The sequence below is a fragment of the Entelurus aequoreus genome, linkage group LG03 (assembly GCF_033978785.1).
Source record: "Entelurus aequoreus isolate RoL-2023_Sb linkage group LG03, RoL_Eaeq_v1.1, whole genome shotgun sequence".
Classification (NCBI taxonomy): domain Eukaryota; kingdom Metazoa; phylum Chordata; class Actinopteri; order Syngnathiformes; family Syngnathidae; genus Entelurus; species Entelurus aequoreus.
Window position 1 is genome coordinate 72,261,924 of NC_084733.1, and position 25,003 is coordinate 72,286,926.

The following is a 25,003-nucleotide window of genomic DNA, read 5'->3' on the forward strand; positions in this document are numbered from 1 at the left end:
TACAAAATGGTCCACATAGTTGGTAGTTTTGTGTTTTTTTTTTAATGTGATAATAAATGTTAATTGTTAAAAATGAAATATATACAGTACAGGCCAAAAGTTTGGACACACCTTCTCATTCAATCGATAGTTTCTTCCAAATAGCCACTCTTGGCGTTCTCTCGATGAGCTTCAAGCACACCTGTGAAGTGAAAACCATTTCAGGTGACTACCTCTTGAAGCTCATCGAGAGAATGCCAAGAGTGTGCAAAGCGGTAACCAGAGGTGAGGGTGGCTATTTTGAAGAAACTAAAATATTTTAAAAAAGTCAGTTATTTCACCTTTTTTAGTACATAACTCCACATGTGTTCATTCATAGTTTTGATGCCTTCAGTGACAATCTACAATATAAATAGTCATGAAAATAAAGAAAACACATTGAATGAGGAGAAGGTGTGTCCAAACTTTTGGCCTGTACTGTATATATATATATATATATATATATATATATATATATATATATATATATATATATATATATATATATATATATATATATATATATATATATATATATGTATGTATGTATGTATGTATGTATGTATGTATGTATGTATATATATATATATATATATATATATATATATATATATATATATATATATATATATATATATATATATATATATATATATATATATATATATATATATATATATATACAATACCGTTCAAAAGTTTGGGGTCACCCAAACAATTTTGTGGAATAGCCTTCATTTCTAAGAACCTGGCCATTTTGAGCGTTTAATTGACCCCACAAATGTGATGCTCCAGAAACTCAATCTGCTCAAAGGAAGGTCAGTTTTGTAGCTTCTGCAACGAGCTAAACTGTTTTCAGATGGGTGAACATGATTGCACAAGGGTTTTCTAATCATCAATTAGCCTTCTGAGCCAATGAGCAAACACATTGTACCATTAGAACACTGGAGTGATAGTTGCTGGAAATGGGCCTCTATACACCTGTGTAGATATTGCACCAAAAACCAGACATTTGCAGCTAGAATAGTCATTTACCACATTAGCAATGTATAGAGTGCATTTCTTTAAAGTTAAGACTAGTTTAAAGTTATCTTCATTGAAAAGTACAGTGCTTTTCCTTCAAAAATAAGGACATTTCAATGTGACCCCAAACTTTTGAACGGTAGTGTATATATATATGTATTTATATATATACTATGTGTATATATATATATATATATATATATATATATATATATATATATATATATATATATATATATATATATATATATATATATATATATGTATTTATATATATACTATGTGTATATATATATATATATATATATATATATATATATATATATATATATATATATATATATATATATATATATATATATATATATATATATATATATATATATATATATATATATATATATATATATATGTATTTATATATGTTTTTAAACAAACTGTCAATAAAATCAAAGTGCAAATACAAAAAAAAAGCCTCCCCACTTTAGTCTTAATTTTTGCGCTTTTTTCTTTTAATTTTTGCGCTTCGGAAACTTGTACAGTATATATATACCGGGTATATATATATATTTTTTACACTGAGCTGATGACCTAAAAAGGCTGTCCAGTTCTTGTTTTCTTACACTTCTGAGTCTCCTTTGCAAGTGCTATAGTAATAGACTTTGTATTCATTTGCAATTCCAAGACGTTAGATGGCAGCAGTGTATAGACTACGGTGTGCTGCTGTAGTAAGGAAGTAGTCTTTGCCATTAAAGAGGAACTATTACGCAAAACCAACTTCTTACCTCTTGGTACCCATTTTTGTATATTTAGGAGATTTGAAATTTTTAATAAAACAATCTTGCCTTTCTTCATACTTCCCCCAAATGAGCCGTTTGGAATGTGCCCCAATTGTGACGTTTTTTTTTCAAATGTGAGGTCAGCGGATATCTCCATGTATGATAAACTTCGCTGGTGTAGTCCGACGCTGTTGTCTAAAAGTTCTTTATTTTCCTCTACCCTCTCGTTGTGGGGCAGACTGACTCGTACATGCACATGCATCCTCTGCTGTTGCCATTTCTAATACAAATGAGCGTATAGTTCGAACTTATATCTGTCAGTAGACTCGCTATGGATGCACTAAAAACTGCAACATGGATAACGGGAAGAAGACACAACCGAAGTGAAGGCATGTAAACAAGAACGCACACAAAACGAGGCATCCTGAAGAGACGGTCAGAAAGCGGCCTGAAGATGGTCTGTAAAACATGATCAATGCATAATTTTGACCACAGAACCACCATTACATCTTATGTGGACCACAAGGAAGTGCTTTAAATGTAGAAAAAAAAAAATCATATGACCCCTTAAGTTTAATGTGCCAGTTTTGTTTTGGTTGGGTCCTACAAAGTGTTTACACTGTAAATAGTGTACTTATTACACACCACCTGTTTGATTGTAACATGCATCTTAGTTGTAGTTTTCATTACCTCATTTGTAGCTGTTAAAATCGCCATGTAAAATCTATGTTAATTAGTTGCATGTATAGTATATGGCATATCCATGTATATTCATGCATTTTAAAAAGTAGAGCCTCACTTTTGAACATCCTCTCTCTATCATGCTTTATGTTTGCTTTCTTTGATGGCATGGAAACTTGCGACATTCCTTGGAGGCAGTTCTCTACATACACAAACTGTTTTCCCTTAATCCGTGCAACTGGATGTGACGTCTCGCACTACAAAGGTATCAAAAAAGGTTCCGTTTGATTTCACGTGACTCAGTAGTAGTAGTATCGACGGAATTTGGTCGGTACCTATAAAAGTACAACATTCGGAACCTATCTCTACATGCGAGTGGGTTCGGGCGCACAAATCAAGCTCTCCTTTTCCCATACGTGCTTTACTGTAAGTCTGTCGTAATCTTCTCCTGAGCTCAATGTAAACAAGCATGGCGTCGATCATGAGTCTTATTTATGGTTTTGCATTCTTCACTGTTTCAGAGAAATACTTTTTGCGTAGAACTTGCGCCACATCTTCTGCAAACAATTTGCAAAGAGGCAAAAAACTTCGAGCTTCAACACATCAAACCTTATCAGTCAACCACCTGAAATGCCAGCTTCGCTACGACGGTGGTTTGAAAGCCTTGGAAGACTAAAGAAGCTGCACTAAAACCAGCCTCAAAGAAAGGCTGGGGGTTGTTCCTAATGTTGTGGCATTTTAAATGAGCAAAAAGTTTGCCAGAGAAGATCCGAGGGCTAAAGCAATCCGTGATTGCACTGGACTAACAGCCTTTTACATCGTTGAAGGTATGAATGGTTTTAGGGGCAAAAAGCCAAAGGATTTGAACGGAAAACAATAGCAGTTTTTGCATCATTAACTTTATTTTGCATGGGGAAAAGTTAATTAATAGTATTATTTTGATGCTGTTGTCACATTGTCTTGTATTGTTCAATTGTTCACAATTATGTTTTGTTGAGAAAAAAAGTCTTTGTCCTGTGTTTTATTCTGATTATAGTATATTCATGATCAACATGTTAGAACAGGGCTGTCGAACTTGTTGTCTTGGAGGGCCACATCGCAGTCATGGCTGCCCTCAGAGGGCCGCTTGTAACAGTGAATGTAAGAATATAAAAGTATAATTGCCTCATTATATTATTGCTTATGCATTTGGTTATTTGATTTTGTACGTACAAATTGATGGATAAGTTGCTTTGAAATCGTAAGTCAAGGTGACAAGCAGATATTTAAGTATGTATTGTTATTTTTACAAACTATCGTACGGTATATAATAATTAGGGGTGCTAAAAAATGTTTTTTTATCACATTTGAATCCTGATTTTTTTTTTTTTTGACGAATTAATTTAAAAAACAACAACATTATTTAGGCCATCTCGATGCTTACTTGGTGCACGTATGTGTCATATGTCAGCAACCAAACGGAGGTTTTGTAACCTGTAAGCTGTTTTGTTAAGGTGTTATTATTATACCAAATAATACATTGCAAAAATCAGTTTAAATCGAGAATCGTGTTGAATCGAGTATCGATTAGGAATCAAATCGTCACCCCAAAAATCAGAATCGAATGGCGAGGTGCCCAACGATTTACACCAATAACAATTGAATATTTGTATATATATCAAAGTTTAAAACATATGAAATTTCATGTATTACATAAATTTTTTTCTGTCAAAATGGAAACAATGAAAACATTTAGTAAGAAAGATGAAGTATGCACATTATTCCCAGGCTTTCGCGGGCCACATTAAATGACATGTCAGGCCACATCTGGCCCCCGGACCTTGAGTTTGATACGTGTGTATTACAGGAAGAATCAGAAAATCAATGAATGATATTGAAAAATCTCGAGTAAAAATAATTGGTTTCAACAACGCAGTATTGCCTGGATTATTGCAGGGGTTACGTTCCAGACCCACCTGGAGTAGATGAATTCCCCTCAAGTAAGGACACAACTTATTGTCAGATTTTTATGAATATTATGTACATTTAAATTATTTTAGCTCTTCACACCGCTTTAACACGCACACATATAAACACTCCCTGTGCTCTTAAAAAACTTCATACACTCTAAAACCTATGTCATTTTAACATGGAAACTTGTATGGGTATTCAGATCTCAATGTGGGTAATAGTACTTTAAAACCTTCGATGCACTGAGACTGCAGTAAGTGAACCACAAAGGGGCCTAAGAACCAGCTTACTTGGTATCGGCTTGATACCAACATATGACTATTGGGATCCTTCCTTTTGCAGGGAAGAGTCTTCCCAGAATCTTTACTTCTAAGGCTGTCCAAATACTGAGAGGTGACTAGAATTGAAGATTAACAATTTATTCTGTAGAAACATGAGCGATTGCAGCGCTGGTGAGAGGACAGAGACGTCTGAAGTCTGGAGCCTTCTCTAAAAGGGTTGCCCTCCTCACATGCTTTTGTCCATGTTGCAGCACTGCCTTTAATCGATCGAAACCGAAAGATAATTAGGCGTATGTGTTGGATAAACACACATACACACACACATTTGTCCACTCTCCCTTCGTCTCATTCCTGGTACATTCTAACACCAATAAAACTAGAGTGAATGATATATTTGTGTGTGGATAGATAAGAAACAGGGTGAGATCATTGTGTTTATCTCTTCAAGTAAAACCAAGGCTAAAGCTAGTAACTTCTAAGGCGTTCTTCTAAGGAGGGAAAATATTCCCTTAACATCACCCACCTAGACCTGGTGTTACGGTTGGGTGGTCTCATGGTTATGCTCGGATCGTTTCCCCAAGATGCAGACAAAACTCCGGAGGCAGTGTGCGGGTAGGACACTGGGTTATTATCCATAAATCAGGCAAAAATACAAAAGTACAGGAAGCGTGCCGATAGCAAGGGAAGCTAAAGAAAAAGCTAGCGGGAAAGCTTAGCATAGAAACTCTAATCAAAAGCTAGGATTTACTAACGTAATGTTGCATGAAGCAAACAAAACAGCCAGATCGAGTGTGGCGAAAGGAAGGAATAATTAGCTCTCTGATTAGCGCCCGGGAGCATTTGAGCATCCCGAACACTAATCAGAGGCAGATGAAAATAATCAGCACCCATGGCAACCAAGAAACACAAACCCAGGGGTGCTGAAAAGTTAAAAGTTAAAGTTAAAGTACCAATGATTGTCACACACACACAATAGGTGTGGTGAAATGTGTCCTCTGCATTTGACCCATCCCCTTGGGGAGCAGTGGGCAGCAGCGGCGCCGCGCCCGGGAATCATTTTGGTGATTTAACCCCCAATTCCAACCCTTGATGCTGAGTGCCAAGCAGGGAGGTAATGGGTCCCATTTTTATAGTCTTTGGTATGACTCGGCTGGGATTTGAACTCCAACCTACCGATCTCAGGGCGGACACTCTAACCACTAGGCCACTGAAACAGAACTAAGGGAGTCTTTGACTAAAACCAAACACCTCGACCACTTTCAAAAAGGGCTTAACCTACTTTTACACTTGTTTAGATTTTGTTTCAATTATACTCGGGTTGTATGTCTTTTTATGGTTCTATTATGGGGACATCTTGACCCTGGAACAGACTATTTACATGTCCTTCATTTTTTATTGAACAATCTTAATTTGAAATCCATACACATCCATGAATGTGTTGTGTTTGATTTTACTGCGGGCTTTTCCAAGTGAAAATGCAATTTCCTTGATCGTTTATGTTGATATTATGGCAATGTATTCATTATATTTTCTAATTCTGCTTTCGAGGTTTGTCTTGGAGCTAAAAAGTCAACGATAATATGAGTCATTAACTGCAGGATAACAACCCAGATGGATTCATCTTTGGTTTTTGTGCGGCCATGTCGTACGACACACACACAGACACACACTCACACACACACACACACACACATACACACACAAACACAGAGTCCTCTCTCTCCCTCCAAGTGTTTGTACAAGGCCTACACATAATGTCCATCCACATCCGAGGCGGCGTACAAAGAGAGCAAGGTGAATATTTTAAGAGTACACGCCTTCTGCTGTCGGCGCAGGTTCTCTTCCCCGCCTCACACAATGGCTCACCTCTCTCCTCTTTTGTAAGACGACTTAAAAGCCCAATATGCTCAGTCACCAGCACTAGGAAGGCCTCACGTGCAACAACATGGGCTCAGTACATTTTGTGCACCTTCCCAGGCACCACAGGACAGTCCCTCAGTCCCTTGCTACGTATTGTTCTGCCAGCAGGATAGATAAAGGGAGTAGACAGCTCCAGCAAAAATGGAGCCTTTTCTTTTCTTGTCATGTTTTGTTTCCTGGTCCACTCCCTGCACCTGCCTCAGCCTCTCTGAGCCGGTCCATTCCAATGTCAGCCTCCAGCTCCTTGCACAAAACTCCTCCGAGGGCCTCCATCAAAGAGCGTTACTGAGCGTGCATCTTTCTATTTCTCGCTGCCTCTCTCCCCTCCTGAGAATGGCTGATTACCGTTCGCTCCACGGGCTAAGTGGGCCAGATAGGAGGCTCAGCTGGAAAGAGGGAGCGAGAATGCATGGAGGAGAGAATCTCTAACCCCCCCTCCCGCCCCCCCGCCACCACATCTTCACTTCCCTTCGAACCCCCCAGAGGCGCATACACGTGCACCGGCAGCGCTGGCAACAATGCAAAACACACACAAAACATGCAGCCAGAAAGCCGAGAGGCAGCGCTACACACAAGCCTGCGTGTCATTTCGATGTAAGGCTCAAAATGATGAGATAAACATGCATGCAGTCGAGGCAGCAGGCAATTGTTTTAGGTACACCTCCACAATCCAATAAGAGCCAACATGAAGAGCTACATCCAAAAGTCAGTCTTTGCAAAGATGTCAATGTGACGCTGTCACAGAGGAACTACTTCATCATTATATAACAATCGCCACCAATATATTAGGGACACACTGTAGATTGCACTTTTTATATGATAAAAAATACATGCATAACATTTTTGGTACTATTATATAATCTGATAAATTTACAAACTCTATGTACTTCTTTTTTTTTTAACCACAAAATGCTACACATTGAAAATCCGCTGTCAATGCAACAAGTGAGTTGTTTGGCCCTCCACAGTATATGAATAGGACTAGATGTCCCTCACCACATCACACTTCAAATAGTGCAGCTTCACGACATCACAGATTAGTTTTTTTAAAGCATATTCTACAAAACCCAAAACCAGTAAAGTTGGCACGCTGTGTAAATCGTAAATAAAAACAGAATACAATGATTTGCAAATCCTTTTCAACGTCTATTGAATTGATTACACTGCAAAGACAAGATATTTAACGTTCGAACTGATAAACGTTGTTATTTTTTGCATATCTTAGCTCATTAGGAATTTGATGCCTGCATCATGTTTCAAAAAAGCCGGCACGAGTGGCAAAAAAGACTGAGAAAGTTGAGGAACGCTCATCAAACACTTATTTGGAACATCCCCCAGGTGAACAGGCTAACTGGGAACAGGTGGATGCCATGATTTGGTATAAAAGCAGCTTCCATGAAATGCTCAGTCATTCACTAACAAGGATGGGGCGAGGGTCACCACTTTGTCGACAAATGCGTGAGCAAATTGTCCAACAGTTTAAGAACAATACTTCTCAACGAGCTGTTGCAAGGAATTTAGGGATTTTACCATCTACGGTCCGTAATATCATCAAAAGGTTCAGAGAATCTGGAGAAATCCCTGTACGTAAGTGGAAAGCCTGTGACTTTCGATCCCTCGGGCTGTACTGCATCAAAAAGCGACATCAGTGTGTAAAGGATATTACCACATGGACTCAGGAACACTTCAGAAACCCACTGTCAGTAACTACAGTTGGTCACTACATCTGTAAGTGCAAGTTAAAACTCTACCATGCCAAAGCCAAAGCCATTTATCAACAACACCCAGAAACGCCGCCGTCTTCGCTGGGACCGAGCTCATCTAAGATGGACTGATACAAAGTGGAAAAGTGTTCTGTGGTCTGACGAGGCCACATTTCAAATTGTTTTTGGAAACTGTGGACGTCGTGTCCTCCGGACCAAAGAGGAAAAAAAACATCCGGACTGTTATAGCGCAAAGTTCAAAAGCCAGCATCTGTGATAGTATGGGGGTGTATTAGTGCCCAAGACATGGGTAACTTACACATCTGTTAAGGCACCATTAATGCTGAAAGGTACATACAGGGTTTGGAGCAACATATGTTGCTATCCAAGCAAAGTCATTTTCATGGACGCCCCTGCTTATTTCAGCAAGAGAATGCCAAGCCACATTCTTCACGTGTTACAACAGCGTGGCTTTGTAATAAAAGAGTGCGGGTACTTGACTGGCCTGCCTGTAGTCCAGACCTGTCTCCCATTGAAAATGTGTGGCGCATTATGAAGAACGAAGAACCCCGACTGTTTAACAACTTAAGCTGTACATCAAACAAGAATGGGAAAGAATTCCACCTGAAAAGCTTCAAAAATTGGTCTCCTCAGTTCCCAAACGTTTACTGAGTGTTGTTAAAAGGAAAAGCCATGCAACACAGTGGTAAAAATGTCCCTGTGGCAACTTTTTTGCAATGTGTTGCTGTCATTAAATTCTAAGTAAATGATTATTTGCAAAATAAATGTTAGTTTCTCAGTTTGAACATGAAATATGTTGTCTTTGCAGTCTATTCAATTGAATATAAGTTGAAAAGGATTTGCAAATCATTATATTCTGTTTTTATTTACGATTTACACAACGTGCCAACTTCACTGGTTTTGCGTTTTGTACATATTTTGGCTTAAATTAAGTGTTAAATATAGTCTTATTTAAAGGGGTTATTTTTTTCTACATGTAAAACACTTCCTTGTGGTGTACATAACATGTAATGGTGGTTATTTGGTCAAAATGTTGCATAGATTGTTTTACAGACCATTTTTAAGCTGCTTTTTGACCATCTCTTCAGGATGCGCCGTTTTGTGCGCTTTCTTATTTACGTGGCGCCGCTTCGACAGCGCCATCTTTGCTGTAGTTTTTAGCACTTACACAGCATGTCAGGTTAAGTTAGAACTACACGCTACTTTGTATTACAAATGACCACAGTGGAGGATGCATGTGCATGTACGAGCCAGTCTGGCCCATAACAAGAGGATAGCGGAAAATTTATTGACTACATGCGGAATACAATGGCGGACTCGCGCAAAGCACTTTAGGTAAATTTATACCATAAATGGACATTCCGCTGAAGGCAGCAATGGCAAAAACGTCACCAGATGAGCAAATTCCAAACAGCTCATTTACCAAAGTCTGAAGGAAGGCAAGATTGTTTCATAAATATCCCCAAAAACTTGGTCTGATTTCAAATACACAACAGCAGGTACCAATAGGTTAAAAAAAAAAAGTTTGTTTTTGCATAAAAGGGCCCTTTTAAGTCTTAAATGTATTATAGTGTAATTTTTTATTTTTTCTATTATTAAGTTGTAGCAATCAATATAGATATTCGCCACACGGGACTTTTATTTCTAGGTTCAGGGTTAACAATGCTAACAACAACACGGCGGCTAATCTTGGCGCTACTTTATCCTCTTTGACACAATCAAGTTGACCAACTTTTGATGTACTGCATCTTCAACTTCTGCCTCATCAATAACACATCTCCACATTAATGGATTAGATTTTATATCGCGCTTTTCTATTGTTAGATACTCAAAGCGCTCACAGAGAAGTGAGCGCATTGGTGAGCCTTTGACGTGAACAATGTCAAAAGAGATGACACGCAAGATGTACCAATGCCGGCGTGCTACCTAATGCTAACAAAACTGCTATCAACTATCAGTAGCTGAGTCTCGACCAGTGGTTCTTAACCTGGGTTCGATCGAATCCTAAGGGTTCGGTGAGTCGGCCTCAGGGGTTCGGCGGAGCCTCCGCCACGGAGGTAAAAAGACATCCGACTTATCGTGTAAATAAAAACTTCTCCCTATCAGCGTATTATGGATACCCCCAAACAATGTTCCCTCTAATTTTCCATCTGATTTGCAGGCTTTTTGATTGATCGATTGAAACTTTTACTAGTTGATTGCAAAGGAAGAGAATACATTATATGAAACAGTACAGTTTACACAGTACAGTACATATTCCGTACAATTGACCACTAAATGGTAACACCCGAATACGTTTTTCAACTTGTTTAAGTCGGAGTCAACGTTAATGAATTCATGGTAATGTGTGTAAGGTGTGTAATTTGTTGTGAGTTCATGCACGGTGTTGGTTTTGTTCTTTGAACAAGGTGATGTTCATGCACAGTTCATTTTTTGCACCAGTAAAAAAACATATAACTTTTTCTTGAATTGAAAAAACATTTCACTAAAGAAGGGTTCGGTGAATGCACATATGAAACTGGTGGGGTTTGGTAACTCCAACAAGGTTAAGAACCACTGGTCTAGATGAACACTGATGATAAACTTCATCTTCGATATCAGCTCTACATGAAATTGGTGAGCCTTTGACGTGAGCAATGTGGAATGACAACCACACGGAATCTAAAAAACAAGGCCAATGGTCGTAGCTGCGACTGTCAAGTAAACTGACTTTCGGCAGGAATTTCAGCACATGTGAGCCCAGTTCTAACTTATAGAGGAATTACCCAACAAAGTGACAAAGTATTTCCACGTACTGGTCGTGTTGTAGTAGCAATGATGCTTGAAGGATCCTCCAGGCTACCAGTGAGTACAGAAATCCACAGTAGAACGCACTCAAGGCTGCTACATTTGGGAGTGTAAAGGTGACTATATAGGTGTTATTTTATGTTCAGAAAGCTCTAATTGTGTTTAAAAAAAAACATATTTAGAAGGCCATAAATAGTTTTTCTATGCTCTAACTCAGTGGTTCTTAACCTGGGTTCGATCGAACCCTAGGGGTTCAGTGAGTCGGCCTCAGGGGTTCGGCAGAGCCTCCGCCGCGGAGGTCAAGACACGCCCGACTCATCGTGTAAATAAAAACTTCTCCCTGTCGGCGTATTATGGATACCCCCAAACAATGTTCCCTCTAATTTTCCATATGTGTGAGCAAACGCAAAAACTCCTTGAGCATTCAGTGGAGCACATGTGAGTGACGTCAGACCTGCAGCACACCTGTCCCAAACCTGACTAAATAACAAGTTCAATGTTTAATTATTGTAATCAAATGACAGCAGTCATTTACATGAGATTATTTTCTAATATAAGTGCTTTGGCCCACTTACAATGACTATAACATATTGTTTTTCATGAGCTGTGTACTAGTATTATATGTCTGGGTGGGGTTCCTGCTTTGGAAATAATGTGTACCCCTTTCAGATATCGCATTTAGTTCCCACTAAAACATTCACATGTTGCACAATGAGATGTAAACATGGGATCATGTGTACATTACTGTAACTTTCTGTTTGTAAAATATACCTTTATTAGTATTTCTTTAATATAATAACATCATTTTGTGGTTACGGTTCGGGTTCGGTGAATGCGCATATGGGGTTCGGTACCTCCAACAAGGTTAAGAACCACTGCTCTAACTCATTCATTAATAATTTCTTATTGCCTCTTTTTAAACTGCTCTCTAAAATCTAAACGATGGAATTGATTAAGTGGCCTCTCAACGAAATTGACAAGATCTCGGGTTTGGGGGAACTCGCCTTTCTTGACGGAATGGTTGTTGCTCGACACGACGGACTCTTGAGAGAAGAGGAGTGCCGCGTGCCCGGCGACCCTTTCAGTTGAGGACGTTGACGATATCTACCTATTCGGAAGCATCATAACAGGACATCTGCTGATTAGAGTAAGCGACACAATGGAAGATGCTGGAAGCCGTTCAAAGTACCCTAAAGCTTGCCACAAATGATTGGAGGATGCGAGCAGAATTGTGGGTAATAAGACTTTTCTGATTTTGGACCATATTGCAATCTTTGGCGACATCTTGGAGAGGCTGGCTGCTCTGATGTTGAAGTATGGTGAATTAGAGGACCAGAAACAGACAATTAACTTTAAAAAATGTTTTGCTTGCTCAAACAGAAACATTCTAATCTGGATTGTTTTCCCTGGCTCCAAGCGACATGCCAAGATTGTTGCGTCGAGACTCTCCCAGAGGAGAAGTGCGGTGAAGACGCAACAAATTCCTTCTCTGTCTCTCGTGGACACACACCTGTTGTTGTTGACTTTTGTTGGACTGACTGGCTGTGCTATCGCGTTGCGAGCACCAAGGTCACAGAACAGAGACACGCTACAGGCTTACACACACATATGCATCCACGAAAAATACATGCCACAGACACACGTACCCCACCCCCCCCCCCCCATCTCACGCCTTCAAGGCTTCACCCCACGTGGTATGAACTCATCTTCCCACAGTGTCTACCTTTTTCCCCCACCTTTGACGGCCCGCCGTAAGTGCCGACCCATTACCGTTCCTGTTCTGTTCCCTGTACAATGTTTGTTTGTCTATTCTTTAACGGTACTGCATTGAAAATCATATTTCGTTGTACTTGTGCAATGACAATAAAGAGCATACCATACCATACCATAATTCTACTTTGCTGGAATCTGTCTATAACGGTCAGGCCCTGGAGCGAATTGCTCGCGATAAATGAGGGACGGCTGTACTCACATTTCACTACAGGTTATGTTCTTATTAGATAACCAAAAATAAACTATAGAGCAGTGTGTACATCAGGGGTGTCCAAAGTGCGGCCCGGGGGCCATTTGCGGCCCGCAGCTAATTGTTTACCGGCCCCCCGCACATTCTGGAAATACTTTTGTAAAAATAAAAAAGAACATTAAAAAAAGTGGAATGAGGTGAAATCTTACAAGAAAAAGTTGCAATGTTGACACAAAAGCTGCCATTCAGGCTGTTTTTTTTTCTTTTGTCTTTCTTTATTTTTCTTTTTTTTGCCATTGCTCAAAAAAAAAAAAAAAAGACAAAAAATCTGTGTCATAATGAATTATTTTTAGGGCTCCAATTACTTCAAATATTTCACCTTAAAATGTTTTATGTGGTAAATATTGCATATATTGTGTAGTAGCCATATAAAAACATCAAAGTTTTCTTTGACAAAAGCGCATAAAACAAACAAAATAATTGTTCCAGCATAAAATCGACAGATATATCTGAAGTTGATCTCGTAACTTAAGTAAGTAAGAAAGTAAAAGAAAAACCTAATAAAAATGTATCACTTTATGAGTGGGGCACCTTTTGGATCCCAAATATATTTAGTGATTTTTTATTTATCTTTTCACTGTGATTACTCAAAAATATGAAATAATTAAAATCAATGGTGTCCTGCATTATTGATCTTTTAGGGCTCTAATTACTAAATATTGCATATTTCAGTTTTACTATAAAAAAAACTAAGTGGTTTTTGACAGAAAAGCCCTAAAAAAAAATGTTTAATTTGTATTACTTTATATCAACTTGAAGTTGATATAAAGATTTACTGTAAGCGTTAAATAATAAAAAAAATAATAATAATCTGACTTATTTTTAACATTTTAATGACTGAGACCCTTTATGGTCCCCGGGACTCCTAAAGGTAAAATAAATTAAAAATCCATATATTTTGTTATGGTTTGAAAATGAAAAATATCAAAATGGCCCCCACATGCTTTAATTTTTCCATGTGCGGCCCTCAGTGGAAAAAGTTTGAACACCCCTGGTGTACATCTTGTATAGCAGTATTTACTATCCACAAATGAATCTAATTGTCTAAATATCTAGCATCATATAAGTAATTGATTCCTTCCGAAAGTCAAGCACGGTGGTGGTAGCATCATGGTCTGGGGCTGCATGAGTGCTGCCGGCACTGCAGCGGACTGAGCTGTGGTCAATTGAAGGAATCGGTGTGGCTCGGTTGGTAGAGAGGCCGTGCCAGCAACTTGAGAGTTCCAGGTTCGATCCCCGTTTCTGCCGTCCTCGTCACTGCCATTGTGTACTTGGGCAAGACACTTGACGCACCTGCGCCCAGTGCCATGTTGACAATGGGTTTCACTATGAAAAGCGCTTTGAGTTTCTGGAGAAAAGCGCTATATAAATATAATTCACTTCACAACCTTGAATTCCAACATACTGTACCATTGTAAAGAAGAACATGAGCCATTCCCTTAGGAAATGGAGCCTCATAGAATGTGTCCAACATAAAAACAAGTCCAAACACCTCCGTGAAAACAAGTGCCTTGCAGAGGAAGCAGAAAGGGATGGAGTGGCCAAGTATCTCTTTAGACCTGAACTCAATGGAGCACTGTGAGGCATTCTCAAACAGAAGGAAATAAAGTGAATAAATTCAAACATCCACCAGGTCCAGCAGTCATCATGGAGTAGCGGGTCGGAGACTTTACAGTCATACCAGCATAGGGCACCAAATGTAGTACCAGAGGTCCCAGATTTAGCCCAGTGAGTACCACAAAAATGATAATATCCAAATTACAATTCAAATAGGATCGGATTTAAAAAAAGTAGTGCTAGATAACAGTGGTGCTCACACTAAATATTCACACTTTGGGGACTATTTGGACATGATCACTGTGAGGTGGCTGTGTGTTGTAGAGTCATTTTCAGTCGATAGTAAATATGTACCGTAATGCAAGCTGTACACTGACTACTGTTGACTATTACTACCTTAGGAAGTAATGCTAGGGTGTAGAAATACTGAATGTGACGGTATCAATCAATACTGGGCATTAATATCCTTGCAAGGACATATTGTTTGCATCAGATGTACCTAATAAATTGACCAGTGAATGCATGCATCATCATTGTTAATAACGCACGTTGACAAGAACAAAATGCTGAGCGTTGCGGCACCGGAGGACACATCTGAACTCTGCTCGGCTTCATGCGGAGGATGCAGCAGGCAATGACAGGAAGGTGAACTCTTACACACACACACACACACACAGACACACACACACACGCTATAGGCAGAACATGACTAAACAACAAATTCTTGTTTTCATTTTGTGTTTAAATCAATTGAACTGATGTGTGAATGTTGGGAAGTAAAGCTGCACATTAAACAACTCTATGGCACCACTACAGGTGTACAGTATATCAACAATATAACTATATGTAACCCTTCCTGCAATCAAACACCCCCCCCCCCCCCCACACACACACACACACATACACACACACATATATGTATATATACACATTTAATATATACATATATAAATATATATATACAAATATACTGTATATACACACATACATGTATAGACACACACACACATATATATGTATATATATATATATATATATATATATATATATATATATATATATACATACATATATATGTGTGTGTGTGTATATAAAACACATATATGTATATACATATATACATACATATATACACACATATGTATATACATATATACACACCCATGTATATACATATATACACACCCATGTATATACATGTATATACATATATATACACACACACATATGTATATACATACAGTATATACACACACCCATGTATATACATATACATACACACACACATATGTATATACATATACACTTACACACATATATATACAAACCCCAAAACCAGTGACGTTAGCACGTTGTGTAAATCGTAAATAAAACTAAATACAATGATTTGCAAATCCTTTTCAACCTATATTCAACTGAATACACTGGAAAGACATGATATTTAACATTCAAACTGAGAAACGTTATTTTTTGCAAATATTACCTCATTTGGAATTTGATGCCTGCAACGTGTTTCAAAAAAGCTGGCACAGGCGGAAAAAAAGACTGAGAAAGTTTAGGAATGCTCATCAAACACTTATTTGGAACATCCCACAGGTGAACAGGCTAATTGGGAACAGATGGGCGCCATGATGGGGTATAAAAGCAGCTTCCATGAAATGCTCAGTCATTCATAACTAAGGATGGGGCGAGGGTCACCACTTTGTGAACAAATGCGTGAGCAAATTGTCCAACAGTTTAAGAACAACATTTCTCAACAAGCTATTGCAAGGAAATTAGGGATTACACAATCTACGGTCCGTAATATCATCAAAAGATTCAGGGAATCTGGAGAAATCACTGCACGTAAACAACGATATTACGGACCTTTGATTCCTCAGACGGTACTGCATCAAAAAGCGGCATCAGTGTGTAAAGGATATCACCACATGGGCTCAGGAACACTTCAGAAAACCACTGTCAGTAACTACAGTTTGTCGCTACATCTGTAATTGCAAGTTAAAACTACTATGCAAAGCGAAAGCTGTTTATCAACAACACCCAGAAATGCGGCCAGCTTCGCTGGGCCCGAGCTCATCTAAGATGGACTGATGCCAAGTGGAAAAGTGTTCTGTGGTCTGACGAGTCCGCATTTCAAATTGTTTTTGGACACTGTGGACGTCGTGTCCTCCGACCAAAGAGGAAAAGAACCATCCGAATTGTTATAGGCACAAAGTTGAAAAGCCAGCATCTGTGATGGTATGGAGGTGTATTAGTGCCCAAGGCATGGGTAACTTACACATCTGTGAAGGTACCATTAATGCTGAAAGGTACATACAGGTTTTGGAGCCACATATGTTGCCATCCAAGCAACGTTATCATGGACGCCCCTGCTTATTTCAGCAGGACAATGCCAAGCCACGTGTTACAACAGCGTGGCTTCATAGTAAAAGAGTGCGGGTATTAGACTGGCCTGCCTGTAGTCCAGACCTTTCTCCCATTGAAAATGTGTGGCGCAATATGAAGCCTAAAATACCACAACGGACACCCTGGACTGTTGAACAACTTAAGCTGTACATCAAGCAAGGAAGGGAAATAATTCCACCTGAAAAGCTTAAAAAATTGGTCTCCTCAGCTCCCAAACGTTTACTGAGTGTTGTTAAAAGGAAAGGCCATGTAACACAGTGTTAAAAATGCCCCTGTGCCAACTTTATTGCAATGTGTTGATGCCATTAAATTCTAAGTTAATAATTATTTGCACTTGTGCCAGCTTTTTTGAAACATGTTGCAGGCATCAAATTCCAAATGAGCTAATATTAGCAAAAAATAACTGTTTTTCAGTTCGAACAATAAATATCTTGTCTTTGCAGCCTATTCAATTGAATATAAGTTGAAAAGGATTTGCAAATCATTGTACTCGAATTACGAATTACACAACGTGCCAACTTCACTGGTTTTGGGCTTTGTACATGTATACATACATATATACATATATACAATATACTGTACATATATACATACATATATTCATACACATGTATACATATACATACATATATACACACACATATATATATATATACCTGTATATACACACATATATACATATATACACACGTATATACATTTATACACACATATATATACATATACACACATATATACATATACAAACATATATACGGCGTTTCTGGGTGTTGTTGCTAAACAGCTTTCGCTTTGCATAGTAGTTTTAACTTGCAATTACAGATGTAGCGACAAACTGTAGTTACTGACAGTGGTTTTCTGAAGTGTTCCTGAGCCCATGTGGTGATATCCTTTACACACTGATGCCGATTTTTTTATGCAGTATGGCGGGACGGCGTGGCGAAGTTGGTAGAGTGGCTGTGCCAGCAATCGGAGTGTTGCTGGTTACTGGGGTTCAATTCCCACCTTCTACCTTCCTAGTCACGTCCGTTGTGTCCTTGGGCAAGACACTTCACCCTTTGCCTCTGATGGCTGCTGGTAGCGCCTTGCATGGCAGCTCCCGCCATCAGTGTGTGAATGTGTGTGTGAATGGGTAAATGTGGAAATACTGTCAAAGCGCTTTGAGTACCTTGAAGGTAGAAAAGCGCTATACAAGTACAACCCATTTATCATTATATATATATATATATATATATATATCCATCCATCCATTTTTCTACCGCTTATTCCCTTATATATATATATATATATATATATATATATATATATATATATATATATATATATATATATATATATATATATATATATATATATATATATATATATATATATATATATATATATATATATATATTTATATATATATATATATATATATATATATATATATATTCATATACATATATACACACATATATACATATACTAAGTTAAAGTACCAATGATATATATACACATATATACATCTATAGATATATATGTATACATATACATACAGTACATATATACATATAAATATAAATACACATATATATATATATATATACATATATACACATACATACATATACGGTAAACATATACATACATACATACATACATACATACATACATACATACATACATATATAAACATATACGTATATACACATACATATACATATAAACATAATACATATATAAACATATACATATATACACCTACATATACACGTATACATATATACACACACACATATATATATACATACATATATATATATATATATACACATATATACATATGTATATATAAACACATATATTTATACATATATACACATATACATATATATATACACAAATATATATGCATATACATATATACACACACAAATATATATACATATACATATATAGACATATATATATATATACACAAATATATATACATATACATATATAGACATATATATATATATATATACACAAATATATATACATATACATATATACATATATTCATATATATACATATATATACATACAGTACATATATATATATATATATATATATATATATATATATATATATAATATATATATATATATATATATATATATATATATATATATATATATATACATATACATATATACATACAGTACATATAAACATATATACATATATACAAATATATATATATACACATATATACACATATATACATATATCATTATCATCATCAATCTTTATTGCAGACCTTAAGAGCCATTAAGCATATAAAAACAGAATATAATACATTCAAAACAAAACAATAAAACATAAAAACAATAAAATATGTATATATATATATATATATATATATATATATATATATATATATATATATATATATATATATATATATATATATATATATATAATATATATATATATATATATATATATATATAGTGCGTGGCGCTCCAAACCATAATTGATAGCTGTGGTCTTACACAAATAATACATGAACCCACGCATCGCAACGGTAATACAATAGATCTAGTGCTTGTCAGGGGTGTCACCACCTCCAAAGTTATGATACTTCCATATACTAAAGTAATGTCCGATCATTACCTTATAAAATTTGAAGTTTTGACTCATTGTCAACAAGCTAATAATAATAATAACTGCTATAGCGGCCGCAACATTAATGCTGCCACAACGATGACTCTTGCTGACCTACTGCCTTCGGTAATGGCACCATTCCCAAATTATGTCGGCTCTATTGATAACCTCACTAACAACTTTGACGATGCCTTGCGCGAAAATTATTGATAGTATAGCACCGCTAAAGCAAAAAAGGGCCCCTAAAAGGCGTACCCCATGGTTTACAGAAGAAATTAGAGCTCATAAATTATCATGTAGAAAACTGGAACGCAAATGGCGCGCGACTAAACTTGAGGTTTTCCATCAAGCATGGAGTGATAGTTTAATAAATTATAAACGCATGCTTACCTTAGCTAAAGCTAAATACTACTCAAATCTCATCCGCCTCAACAAAAACGATCCTAAATTTCTGTTTAGTACAGTAGCATCGTTAACCCAACAAGGGACTCCTCCCAGTAGCTCCACCCACTCGGCAGACGATTTTATGAATTTCTTTAATAAGAAAATTGAACTCATTAGAAAGGAGATTAAAGACAACGCATCCCAGCTACAACTGGGTTCTATTAACACAAATATGACTGTATATACGACGGACACTGCCCTCCAAAATAGTCTCTCTATTTTTGATGAAATAACATTAGAGGAATTATTACAGCGTGTAAGTGGGATAAAACAAACAACATGTTTACTTGACCCACTTCCTGGGAAACTTATCAAGGAACTGTTTGTATTATTAGGTCCATCAGTGTTAAATATTATAAACTTATCACTTTCCTCCGGCACTGTTCCCCTAGCATTCAAAAAAGCGGTTATTCATCCTCTGCTCAAAAGACCTAACCTCGATCCTGACCTCATGGTAAACTACCGACCGGTCTCCCACCTTCCGTTTATTTCCAAAATTCTCGAAAAAATTGTTGCACAGCAGCTAAATGAACACTTAGTGACTAACAATCTCTGTGAACCTTTTCAATCCGGTTTCAGGGAAAATCACTCTACGGAGACAGCCCTCGCAAAAATGACTAATGATCTATTGCTAACGATGGATTCTGATGCGTCATCTATGTTGCTGCTTCTTGATCTTAGCGCCGCTTTCGATACCGTCGATCATAATATTTTATTAGAGCGTATCAAAACACGTATTGGTTTGTCAGACTTAGCCTTGTCTTGGTTTAACTCTTATCTTACTGACAGGATGCAGTGCGTCTCCCATAACAATGTGACCTCGGACTATGTCAAGGTAACGTGCGGAGTTCCCCAGGGTTCGGTTCTTGGCCCTGCACTCTTTAGTATTTACATGCTGCCGCTGGGTGACATCATACGCAAGTACGGTGTTAGCTTTCACTGTTATGCTGATGACACTCAACTCTACATGCCCCTAAAGCTGACCAACACGCCGGATTGTAGTCAGCTGGAGGCGTGTCTTAATGAAATTAAACAATGGATGTTCGCTAACTTTTTGCAACTCAACGCTAAGAAAACGGAAATGCTGATTATCGGTCCTGCTCAACACCGACATCTATTTAATAATACCACCTTAACATTTGACAACCAAACAATTAAACAAGGCGACTCGGTAAAGAATCTGGGTATTATCTTCGACCCAACTCTCTCATTTGAGTCACACATTAAGAGTGTTACTAAAACGGCCTTCTTTCATCTCCGTAATATCGCTAAAATTCGTTCCATCATGTCCACTAGCGACGCTGAGATCATTATTCATGCGTTCGTTACGTCTCGTCTCGATTACTGTAACGTATTATTTTCGGGTCTCCCTATGTCTAGCATTAAAAGATTACAGATGGTACAAAATGCGGCTGCAAGGCTTTTGACAAAAACAAGAAAGTTTGATCATATTACGCCTATACTGGCTCACCTGCACTGGCTTCCTGTGCACTTAAGATGCGACTTTAAGGTTTTACTACTTACGTATAAAATACTACACGGTTTAGCTCCAGCCTATCTCGCCGATTGTATTGTACCATATGTCCCGACAAGAAATCTGCGTTCAAAGAACTCCGGCTTATTAGTGATTCCCAGAGCCAAAAAAAAGTCTGCGGGCTATAGAGCGTTTTCTATTCGGGCTCCAGTACTCTGGAATGCCCTCCCGGTAACAGTTAGAGATGCTACCTCAGTAGAAGCATTTAAGTCCCATCTTAAAACTCATTTGTATAATCTAGCCTTTAAATAGACCCCCCTTTTTTTAGACCAGTTGATCTGCCGTTTCTTTTCTTCTCTCCTCTTCTCCCCTGTCCCTTGCGAGGGGGAGTTGCATAGGTCCGGTGGCCATGGATGAAGTGCTGGCTGTCCAGAGTCGGGACCCCGGGTGGACCACTAGCCTGTGCATCGGTTGGGGACATCTCTGCGCTGCTGACCCGTCTCCGCTCGGGATGGTTTCCTGTTGGCCCCGCTGTGGACTGGACTCTCGCTGATGTGTTGGATCCACTGTGGACTGGACTTTCACAATGTTATGTCAGACCCACTCGACATCCATTGCTTTCGGTCTCCCCTAGAGGGGGGGGGTTACCCACATATGTGGTCCTCTCTAAGGTTTCTCATAGTCATTCACCGACGTCCCACTGGCGTGAGTTTTTCCTTGCCCGTATGTGGGCTCTGTACCGAGGATGTCGTTGTGGCTTGTGCAGCCCTTTGAGACGCTTGTGATTTGGGGCTATATAAATAAACATTGATTGATTGATTGATTGATATATATATATATATATATGTATATATATATGTGTGTGTGTGTATATATATATATATATATATATATATATATATATATATATATATATATATATATATATATATATATATATATATATATATATATATATATATATATATATATATATATATATATGTATATATATGTGTGTGTGTGTATATATATATATATATATATATATATATATATATATATATATATATATATATATATATATATATATATATATATATATATATATATATATATATATATATATATATCCATCCATTTTCTACCACTTATCCCTTCAGGTGCATATGTACATATACACATACATACATACATACACACATACATATATAAACATATGCATATATACACATACAGTACATATACATATATACACATATATACATATATACACATATATACATATACATATACAGTATATACACATATATACATATATACATATACAGTATATACACATATATACATATAGTGTACATACATATATGTATATACATATATACACGCATGTATGTACATGTACATATATACACACACATATATACACACATATATACATACAAACATATATATATATATATACATATATACGTATACACACACACACACACATATATATATAGATGGGGTTTCTGTCATTAGACGATGTAGTGGTGTTCTGTTAGGAAAGGGGACGGGGGGGGGGGGGGGGGTCCTCACATCTATAACACAGCAACATCAGAGGCCCATCCGTCCCCCCTTGAGACCTGCACAACCCGCACGGTAATTAACAGGGAAGCCAGCATGCAGCAAAAAAAAAAAAGCAGCACCGTGGACGTGGACTCGTGCATCTCATCACACGCGAGGATGCCCCTACATGCACGCGCGCGCGCACATAGTACGCGTGTGCAGCTGTTTGTTACGTAACGATCCAGTGACGACGATACACTTTTTCAACGCATCTTCTTCTCGAACTGTCATCGTGGACATGATGGACGCACAAAACAAACAACCAGCGTGCCTACTCACTCGGACGTCTTAGCGAGGGCCAGGGATCTGCAAAGAGTAGTCGGGGTCATCGGAACCAAAGAGCGGCAGCCGGTGAAACTTCCGCAGTTTTCCGGGTCACTTCCCGCCGGGGAAACCATGGTCGGGTCGGCAGGAACCAGCTGCATGTCCCCCGGGTCCAGGGCGGGGGGTTGGACCACCGCGTCACCCTCGTCCTGTTGCACCGGCGAACCTTCCTCCTGGTCCGGCTGAGAGCTTGCAGCGGTCTTGGTCTGGAGGTCCTGCACCAGGTGGAGGTGATGGAGGCAGCCCGGGTCAGGGTGGTGGTGATGATGAAGGAGATGGGGGAAGGAAGGGTATGGATGCTGCTGCTGCACCCGGACGTCGCGCAGGTGCCTGTTCTCGCCGATGAGCTCATCCACCCGCCGGTCCAGCTCCTCGATGCGGGAGCGCTGGGTCTGGATGAGGCTCTGCTGGTTCTGGACGATGGTGGTGAGCTCCCGCAGGTACAAAATCGCCTGCACGGGGTTTTCCAGCAGGCTGGAGCTCATCATACACACGAGAGGGTGATAATAATGAAAATAAGAAGAAAAAAAAAAGAGGCCGGAGCAACAAAACAAAAAAAAAAGGAGGGCGGTGGAGGATCGCCTTCTAGATATTTCGGGTCGTAAATGAAGGATGCTGCGACCGCGCTCGCCTCCACTCGTGTTCCCTCCCTCCTGTCTCCCTCTCTTACTGCGATGAGAGGTGCTGATGAGAGAAACTAGATCCAGCTGTAACAGGAGGGAGGAGGGGGCGTGCGTCATTACGCACGGTAACCATCAAACTCCGGAGCAAACGCGCACCCTATCGGCTGCTCAACATCACAGCAGCCTCTCCAGATGAAGGTTAGTCGTTTGTTTTTGTTTTTTTTACATCCACGTCACCAACATTGGCTACTGCTCGGTTATCATGCAATATTTGAACATCATTTTGCAATGCATGTTGCACAAGGACATCGCTGCATAATAAGGCCAAATAAGGTCATAGAAGCTCAGTGTGACGCAGTGTAGTATAGGGCTGTCCCGATACCAATATGTTGGTACCTGTACCGGTACCAAATTGTATTTTGATTCTTTTCAATACTTTTCTAGATAAAGGGGACCACAAAAATTTGCATTATTGGCTTTATTTTAACAAAAAATCTTACGGTACATTAAATATATGTTTCTTATTGCAATTTTGTCCTTAAATAAAATAGTGAACATACTAGACCAGTGGTTCTTAACCTTGTTGGAGGTACCGAACCCCACCACTTTCATATGCGCATTCATCAAACCCTTCTTCGGTGGAAAAAAAATAAATAAAAATGTTTTCAAATTCAAGGCAGTTATACACTACCGGCCCTGCGATGAGGTGGCGACTTGTCCAGGGTGTACCCCGCCTTCCGCCCGATTGTAGCTGAGATAGGCTCCAG

The 25,003-nt window shown here is 38.3% G+C and overlaps 1 protein-coding gene across 2 annotated transcripts in view; it reads right to left on the minus strand.

Moving 5' to 3' along the window:
* Positions 1-24,271, minus strand: part of iqsec3b (IQ motif and Sec7 domain ArfGEF 3b) — a 136,550-nt gene extending 112,279 nt beyond the window's left edge. For both annotated transcript variants that reach the window (XM_062042618.1, XM_062042619.1), the window contains exon 1: positions 23,569-24,271. In XM_062042618.1, the coding sequence (XP_061898602.1) occupies positions 23,569-24,101 (533 nt within the window). In that variant the 5' untranslated portion in view covers positions 24,102-24,271. The remainder of the gene's footprint in view (positions 1-23,568) is intronic.
* Positions 24,272-25,003: the final 732 nt, after the last annotated feature.